Source organism: Hyalella azteca, unplaced genomic scaffold (genome assembly GCF_000764305.2).
Source record: "Hyalella azteca isolate HAZT.00-mixed unplaced genomic scaffold, Hazt_2.0.2 contig10342, whole genome shotgun sequence".
Taxonomy (NCBI): Eukaryota; Metazoa; Arthropoda; class Malacostraca; order Amphipoda; family Hyalellidae; genus Hyalella; species Hyalella azteca.
In genome coordinates this window covers 1-9,563 of record NW_025940385.1, presented here as the reverse complement: position 1 = coordinate 9,563, position 9,563 = coordinate 1, and the positions used below count along the sequence as shown (strand labels likewise).

Below are 9,563 nucleotides of genomic sequence, written 5' to 3'. Positions count from 1 at the left end.
TTGCCCAAATATCAACATAATTCCTTACACAGTTCAAACTAAGAGTGGAGATAGCTCAGGTATGCATTGTTTGCCAGGCTAAACTGGACCCACACAGGGGCAAAAGAAAGCATTGCTATTTGGATAAAGTCTTGTTATTTCTCTGAGAGTACAATTATAATATTGCAACTTCAACACTCGTGCCATGGCATCATAGGAACAAGCAGTGTCTAAACAAATGGAACAAGCGTGTGAGGAACAAACGGTGTTGCAGGTGTGGGGGAGAGGTCGTTGTTGCGCTTCAACAGAGCCTGCAATAAGAGAACAATAATTACTGATCAATATATTTTATTTATCATTGGCATTTTTTTATACTTAAATGAATTAAAATAAAAAATAAGGACCATTGAACAAAGTATCTTAGACCCATTTACCTATCAAGTAAGATTTATCTGAATAATGATGGCCTCTTGAGTCTTGACAATCATTATGAAATCAAACACAAAATTTTAATCAAAAGATTATCATTGTGCTCATTACCTGGTAACTGATAATTTTACTTTATTAACTGAGCTTTACATATATTAATCAACTAATATATACCCTGCTTATGAAAAGTTAAAGACTCTTTAAGAATATAGTGTCATACCAGTTGTCCATGAATATGCAGTACGGTACTGAACTTAATGGTGCTGTTATGCAGAAGATATTCTTCAATGAATGTTTAATTCCAGAGAGAGAATTCTTATTAACAAATTTCTTATTGCTCTAATCAATTGAACATAGAAACTGTGATGAATTATAAAAAATTGTTAATAATAAAATTAATAATGACTCATTGGTCTTCAACAAAACCTGATTAAAAAAGTAAATACCATACCTACCAATTTAAATAGTCTCATCAATGCCCAACTTACTTGTGTAAAAGCAGACTCATCAGGTGCAGGCTTGGCTCTTGGGAAAGCAGACTCAGAAAGAACCATGTCAAAAGGAAGCCTGGGCACAAATGGCTTAATTTTGTGGGCAAAAGGGGGAGGGCCATGGCCTAAAGGTCTGTGCATGCCACGCCCTCCTCTGCGGGGACGACCAGTGCCTCGCTCCCAACTCATTTCTTCTGAAGAATTTTCTCTTGCAACTAATCTGGCAATTGAATGCTAAAAAATTTCTCACTAGTAGTCCAGTATTTCACTGCTCTTAAACTTATTGCCTGCACATAATAAAGTAGTTAGTGATAGCAGACTTGGTCAAAACATTTGCTAAGCAGACACATGCATGATAAAATTACATAACTTGTTACTAACATTTGAAGCTGTCACGAAATATCAAAGAGATATTTTGAGATTGTATTATTTTTAACAACATTCACAAGACAAATAATTCCTATGATGAATAATAGTGCTTCAGCACTAGGTATTTAAGGCCAAAAAACAAGACCGAGTACAAGAAAAGAATATGAACTGCTACGCACATACCTACTGTAATTTTCAGCAAAAAAAACAGAGAGCAAGCTGTATGTGCTATGCTTGCAAATTATTTAACCTTTCAAATTGCAAATTTGTATATTTCATAAAAGTTATGGAAAATGTACACACTTTTGGACTGTATGTTTTGCAAAATCACCCATGAAACTGTAAATTTCACCCATGATTTTTTTGAAAATTCTGCCCAATATTCCAGAATATAATTGAGAAACACTGAATGCCTGCAAACAAAACAAACAAAGTCAAGTTTAGAACAGCAGCTTGATAATTATAAGCATACCCCAAAAATTCCATGAAAGTTGTTTCAGTCCCCCTCAGCCCTCTTTAGGTGACCACCATCCACCTGAATCAATCACTAAATTTGAAGCAACTGGTGCACCGTTGCACGTTCGTTTTACCGACATAAAAGCACACATACAGCTTTTATAAATAATTCAGGTAATCAGATTTCAGCCTGAGCTATTCACTTTAACCACCTCGTTTGTACTTTTAGTCTTCAGAAAATTTTTTAGTTAGACGACACTCAACAGACTTACGAATTCTACGACCTCATGCTGCCATGCACCGATGATGCACGCTGAATCGCTGATCGCAAACTGCAGAGTGCAAGCTGAGAAGCTCCATCTCCATTCTCCAGTCCAATTTTAACTTTTACCGGCACTAAAACGCGGATGACTGAAATTCGTTAGAAATGATTATTGGGCGTGCGTGAGCTTTCTTCAGTAAATAAAATAAATATTATTTCCATTATGACATAACAAAAATTCATGAGGCAGATGCTCTCGTTTGAATTTTGCGTATACCCCGCCAATGGAAGATACTCAGTTCCGGGGAGCTCACAGACTACCAAGTAGGGTGGTCCTCAAAAAACTATTTTTCTTGAAAATAAGTTCCTACCTCAAAAACGGGTTCCTCCAGAGGCCTAAATAATATCTATAAAATATTTTTTGAATCAGTTAATATTTAGAGGTCGCTCAATGGTGTCAAAGTTTTACCCTTATGGCTCAGGTTTACTGGGTCCGTAGAGTGAACAAAGAAATGAGTCTAAACATTGGGGTTGTCCACAGTGGGTTTAAAATTCAAACATAGTTTTCCCACTCTCCTACATCACGCTCTGATTTCTTTATGGAGATTTCTTAATGTGTAGAAATTTCGAAACTCCCACTGAACACTCCCACATAACTCCAGAAACTCCCACTGTGCCTGAAACTGTCAACAGTGTGCCTAATGTTCCTCCCATGACCGCCTGGAATGCTGCGGCGACAGTAAGTTCATGGATGTTCTCTGTGTTTGATGCCGTTCTATCAAAAAACTGCCAGCACACGATCCTCAATCCCCAACTCCCACAGAAGCGCGACGACGGCATTGCTCCGCACCCTCCCCGTACCGTTGGCGAGCTTGGGAACACCGAGGAGTTGTACGGCTCCTTTCCTGCTGACAAGGACAGGTAGACGGTCCACGTGCTTCTTGTTCGTGAGTTCCTGCATTAGCTTTTCTTCCCAATGCNCCGGAAGAGGACAAAGCCGAGTGGTGCACGGCTGATTGGTGTAGGTCCGGAGAGATCTAAGGCGTTCGATTCAGGGCTTATTGGTGCACAAAATTGGTGGTGCACGGCTGCGCTCCCAAAATTAGGGACCAGTTGTAGGACCTATACTACAGTCTACATTATACACCTGCGGAGGACACATAATTCTTCCTACTCAGGATGATGAAGGACTTGTTGGAGACTACTACTTGTAGAATCTTGAATTTCTATACAGGATCTACCCGACCTCAATTCTCAATCCCGGTGTTCGCAACAACTTGGACTCTTCTGCTTAATCCAATCCAAAAGATCTTGATATAATATTTAGTCAGTCGTGTTGGATGCAAAACAGATTTAAATTATTTATTTCATTTAGATTTTCAATCGCCCTGAAAGTTAACCGTCGAATTAATTTTCGTCTATTACAACGTTAAATTTTCGCCGTAATGAAAAACTATTTCGAATCGAAGAAGAGCTACTGGATGTAAACTAGCTACGAAAGCGCATTGCACTCGAAAATTTAGAGCTCGCAAAGAAATTATTAGACTACCAAAACATCTAACATAAAATAGACTTTAGAACTCAAATAATAAAAAAAAATTTAACTCAGTAGTCACTGCAGTGAGTGACAGAGAGCGCATTTTCTCGTCGACGAAAACGTGAAGTCACGGACGGACGGACGGACAGACAGACGGACATAGCGAGCACAATAGTGCATTTTTCCATAAATGAGAAAATGCGCTAAAAATTATATCCCGTACTACTTCCCAAGTTCCCGTTCTCACGGTCCATTACGAAGTTTCTCTCTGCTCAGGTTTTGGTGGGCGAACGCAGGTCAATATACCGACTTTATGAAAGCCTTTGACTCTGTGCCCCACCGAAGACTGCTGTCCAAGGTTTCATCACATGGTTTCCAGGGCAAAGTATTGAGCTGGATCCAGGCCTTCCTATCTGGCAGAACACAGTGCGTTGTTGTTAATGGAGAGAGATCAACTCTGGCACCTGTCACTAGTGGAGTTCCTCGGGGATCAGTTTTGGGCCCCATCCTGTTCGTCATTTACATTACCGACCTGCCGAGTTGCTGCACTAACATGGTCAAGATCTTCGCCGATGACGCGAAGGTGTTTGCCCGAAGTGATAGAGCAAACGCCGTTCAAACACTGCAGAATGATCTCAAGTGAATGCAGGAGTAGTCAGATGATTGGTTACTCAAGTTCCATCAGGAGAAATGTCACGTTCTGAAACTAGGAAGTAAGAAATGTGAGGCAAAATACGTCATGAAGGGAACAAAGGATAGGAAGTCGTACACGGTACAGCTTTGGGAGAGCGAAGTAGAAAGGGACCTGTGGGTCTTCGTTGACAGCTGTCTGAATTTTGGGGAGCATGTGGCAAGAGTGACGTCAAAGGCAAACCAGGTGGTGGGGGTGATACGGCGTAATTTCCACTTCCTCGACGAAGTTTTGTTTGTTCAGCTTTACATGAGCCTTGTGAGGCCCATAGTTGAATATGGACATTCTGCCTGCCAGCCGTTTCACAAGACTCTATGTTCTGACATTGAAGACGTTCAGAGACGGGGCACCAAGCTCCTCTCTTCGATCAGAGATTTGCCATACTCCGCCAGGCTAGAAGCGTTGCGTCTCCCCTGTCTTGAGCATAGGCGCCTGCGGGGTGACCTTATCGATACGTAAATGGACTGTACAGGGTGTTAAAGCCCGAGTTCCAGTTATCAAGCAACAGGGATACTAGAGGCCACTCTCTTAAGCTCGCAAAAGGCAGATGCCGACTCAGCGTAAGGAGCATTTTCTTTTCACAGCGAGTAATTAACTCATGGAATAGTCCGCCAGAGTCGGTCGTCACAGCGCCATCTGTAAACAGCTTCAAGAGCAGGTTCGACAGTTTCTGGAGGGACAACACAGCCCTGTACAGCCCTTCATGCTACAAGTGATGAGGCTTCGATCATCTTGGAACAGACACTGCGACGTGCGCGGTGCTGATAAAAATTGTTGTCGACCGATGAACAGGACCGTCAAGGACCTTAAATCATATTGTCAAAGTCAAAGTCAAATGGAAGGATAAGCTGCTCCTTTTCCTCTCACTCCTACGTCCGAGGCAGCTACCTAAATGTCACAACAGAAATACTAATATTTCCATCCAGTGTTACTGTTACCGAAACCTTTATCTAACCTCAGAGTTAACCTATCAATATCCCTCGAAAACCGTCAGCTGACATCAAATTATTCAGTCGTGCAGCGGTCTAAGCTTGAACTTGTACACCTCCCGACTAGTAGGCTTATAGCATCAGGGTCAGTTTCGTTAAATCTGGTCAAGAGACAAGTTTTTAACCGGCAATCATGTCACTAACGTCGCAACAATCTGGACCACAGGCACAAGTTACCCTAATCTCTAGCGTTGTCGCTACATTATAATGCCATTGAGGGCATAGCCTTCAAAAAATTTTCACTTATTTGCATATTTTAAAATGTCACAATAAGCAAGTTTCCCTCATTATCGATATAAAAGACTTAATAGAAACACTCCACTTCGGTCCCTGTTGTCTTACCTTACAAAAAATTGACTAATTTTCGTTTAAGAGAAAATTTAGTAATTCAAATCCACAAAGAGGAATTCGACGCTGACAGCCACAGACCCAACAAGGACGTGAAAGCTGCCTAATGTGTTCAAAGGCGAAATAAAACAAAGAAGGTTCAAGTTAACACCTGTATTTAAAGAGCCATCATCATTTAACAGATTAGTTATAATCATATCGCTTTGGTATAATTCATTGTTCTAATCCTTTTCGTGATCACGTAAAATTTTTAGGTCCTTTACAGTACGATCAGGTACCACTCACTTCATCAGTACAACAGCACCACTCGCTACCTAACACCGTCCAATACTAAATATAAGGCAATAATTTTTAGTAATGCCTACATTTACTCTTAATTTAGGCGCTAAAAACAAGAGCACAAAGTAGGGCGCTTGCATCACGTGGGTGGCAACTGTCGTAAATGGTTGCTAAATTATCTTAGGTATCGCAGGATACCTTTGTGCGAGTTAATACCTAAATAATTAGAAATCGTCTATCATTCCAAATATTGAGGTACCACATAGAAGAGAATGATTAATAATTCATCAGCAGATTAAAATTTACCTGTACTGTTTAGGGTATAATTTACATTTACTTTTTAAGGTATAATTTATCAATATTGTTTAAGGTAAAATTTATCAGCACTGTTTAGGGTACGATTTAACGGTCCTGTTTAAGGTATAGATCATCCTTACCGTTTAGACTTTAGAGTATAATTTACCAGTACTGTTTAGGGTACAATTTACCTGTACTTTTTAAGGTATAATTTATCAGTACTGTTTAGGGTACGATTAATCAGTCAAGGCAAGTTGGTCGGATTCTTGGAAGGGTTACGATCGTGTTTGCTATACTTGAAGCTGTAACATACATATTTAATGTATTCAACTCTCTAGTATTAACTTATTTTAAGTATTAACGACGATAACGTGTTCGATTATAACGTTTTTACATGCGGGCAGTAAGGCAATCAAATCAGAGAGAAAGCAAAATTATGTGTTCAGGCATTATTTTAAATCGAAATGAAATCTTTGTGTGAGGATTAAATCTAAGATTACATCTTATTATTGAATGCCGTAGGCAAGCAACCACACTCTGAGAAATAAGTGATAATTTGTCCAAATTTGTCCACTTTTTTTGCGTTATGCAGATCAAAATAAGCGTATCAAGTGTGCCACCTTTGGACAGTATGACCCAATCATTTCTCTGAATGCAGTACATAATTCTTTTATTAGTGCAGAGAAAATAGCAAATATGGTACAAAAAATAATAAAAATTGAGGACAATAAAGAGTAGTAAAATATAGACTATACCTAAGAGGCCGCGGGTTTTGATAACGTATCAACACAAAGAAATTAATTCAAATAAAGTTCACAACAAAGGAAAAATACAAAACGCACAACACAACCCGAGAGAACACACACAAAACTTTATACACCATGAAAAGATGCATTAGCACAATTACAACTTAGTGCGAATATTTATTGCTTTAATATCGCGAGTATATTAGTGAAACTAGAGTAGAACTATCACATATATAATAATTACTTTATAATAACTCTTCATTTATTATAATAGGAATATATTTTTGGTCCCAGCGCTGCAGTGCTATGTTGATGGCCGGGGTGAAAATCTGCACAAAATGAACAGATGAGTAAACGGACAAATGATTGATTGAGTTTAATTTCATAAATATGGTCATATGTTTCATAGATAATTCATATATATTTTATAGATATATTCTCATTTGAATAAATTCAAGTAAAAGACAAGAAGAGCACAAATATAATATTTATTTATATAAGAAATTATATAAATAAGTATAAGCAACATTTGGTAACACAGGAGCGTGGCAACGTGCGAGCTCACAAGGCAGGTTAACACCAAAACAAATGGTCGGTCAAGTACATTTTTTTTAAAAGTCCAAATTTTGAGAAAATTGCTTCATCGTTTACACTAAATAACTTGAATTTTTCTTCAATGATAATGCTACTTCAGCTTTTAAAGAACATGAAAATGGTAAATTTGATTTCGCGAAATCATCAACCTGAATTAAGTAACAATTTTTAAAATTTCTAAGGGATATGCTAACTACCGTACACATTGATAAGCTAATAAGTCAAGCTATCATCGTAACTATGACGTATCAACATCATCATGACCCACTACCATTACCATTACTGCATGTTCAGACGGCGACGTAGGCCTGTGCCAGTTGACACACTTGTTCCCTCAAGTGGGTCAGGTCCGTAGAGGTGATGGAGGGCGGCTTGGGGCGGTCGCGGGTACCCGCCTGGCTTCTGCTCGCCACCTGCTGCACCAGCTGCTCCGGGGCACCTGCTGCGTCACGGGACACCACCTGCAATTATATTAGCAATAATATAATACAGATATACAGTATATATGTAGCTTATATTTATATTGCCACTAAATTTATATCCACTACGCTTATATCTTCTTAATTAAATAAGAACTAATCTCGTGAATATTTGTTAAGTTTTATTATTGTAACGGGATTAGAGACAACAGGGATGACGAAATTTTGCATAACGGATTCCAAAATTGCTAGAATTATCAAGCCTGGCAACGTCGAGCTAACCTGCCAGGTAAACTATTAATGACATTAATCATCTCTTATTTTGTGTTACTGCATGCACGGTAGACTGAAGCAGGCGCCTTTTACAGCCAAAAGTTAGAAAAAAAAATGGATTCCAGCCAAAAAATTCAAACAGAACTTAAAATTCGAGACCAGCGTCAGCCGATCTCATGCAATGTTAATAGAGGAGTTCCTAAGCCGTCATCAGCACCTTGCTTCTTGGTGGTGCAATGAACTTGAATGCTTCATTACCATGAGCAAACATCTGCTTGATATTTTATCAAACTATGATAGTTAGGATAGCGTTAGATTTATTATTGTTATTATTTAATAGATTATTAGATCTATTATTATAGATTTAGATTTATTATATTATTTAAACAAACTATGATAGTTAGGAGAGCGTAACAAGATATTGTGTCCGTGGTAAATGAGGGTAGGGGGTGGCCTCACCAGGTGCAGGGTGAGAGGGTAGGGGGTGGCCTCACCAGGTGAGGGGTGTGAGGGTAGGAGGTGGCCTCACCAGGTGCAGGGTGAGAGGATAGGGGGTGGCCTCACCAGGTGAGGGGTGTGAGGGTAGGAGGTGGCCTCACCAGGTGCAGGGTGTGAGGGTAGTCAGGCGCTGTCCTCTCGGCCTCGATGTGGCAGTTGAAGCGTCGGTTTGGCCTCAGGAAGTGAGGGCAGGCCTCAACGTGACAGCAGTTGCGGCAGAGGCGCACGTCAGGCCGGTACCTGCGGCATAACAATAACGTGATGGCATAACAATAACGTGATGGCATAACAGTAACGTGATGGCATAACAATAACGTGATGGCATAACAGTAACGTGACGGCATGAGAGTAACGTGATGGCATGACAATAACGTGATGGCATTTAACGTGATGGCATAACAATAACGTGATGGCATAACAGTAACGTGATGGCGTAACAGTTATTGCAGTTAACAGTACATGCATAACAGCACATGCAGTTACGTGGCAGCAGAGAGAAGATATGACAGCACCAACACAACACAACACAACAAGACACGTAACGTATAACATTATAATTATATAGATAAAGTATAATACCATCATAATTATATACGTAACGTATAATAACACGATCATTCTATACATAACGAATAATAACATCATAGTTATATCCGTAAGGCGCACTTGTAGAGGGTGTCGAAGTTGTCTTCAGTGACGGGGACGCCGAGGGCAGCAGCGCGGGCGATGAGCTGAGGGCGAGTGAGGGGAACCGCGAGGCCGACGTGCGCGGCGTCGTACGCGGCCTGCCAACGCTGCTGTGCCACCTCCAGCACCTGTATATTACGTGATGATTAACTATCTTATTATCATTAGTGATATTATGTTTCATTTGTGATAAAGAGTGCATCATTTCGTGATATTAAT

General features: G+C 39.9%; 1 protein-coding gene and 1 long non-coding RNA gene across 3 annotated transcripts; both read right to left on the bottom strand.

Moving 5' to 3' along the window:
* Positions 1-249: 249 nt before the first annotated feature.
* Positions 250-2,089, bottom strand: LOC108671685. Of its 2 annotated transcripts, none has more exons than XR_001930828.2 (3): positions 1,997-2,089; positions 897-1,186; positions 250-290 (listed from the first exon to the last, which is right to left on the bottom strand). It is a non-coding gene; the product is annotated as an uncharacterized LOC108671685 (long non-coding RNA). The 2 variants fall into 2 exon arrangements; XR_001930829.2 differs by having other exon boundaries at positions 2,009-2,089.
* A 4,887-nt stretch (positions 2,090-6,976) lies between these two features.
* Positions 6,977-9,472, bottom strand: LOC108671683 (the record flags this gene model as incomplete). The annotated part of the gene is given in 4 exon segments (XM_018159254.2): positions 6,977-7,202; positions 7,745-7,928; positions 8,759-8,897; positions 9,324-9,472. Coding segments are annotated over 3 exon segments (459 nt in total), but the record flags the coding sequence as incomplete, so codon positions are not given.
* Positions 9,473-9,563: the final 91 nt, after the last annotated feature.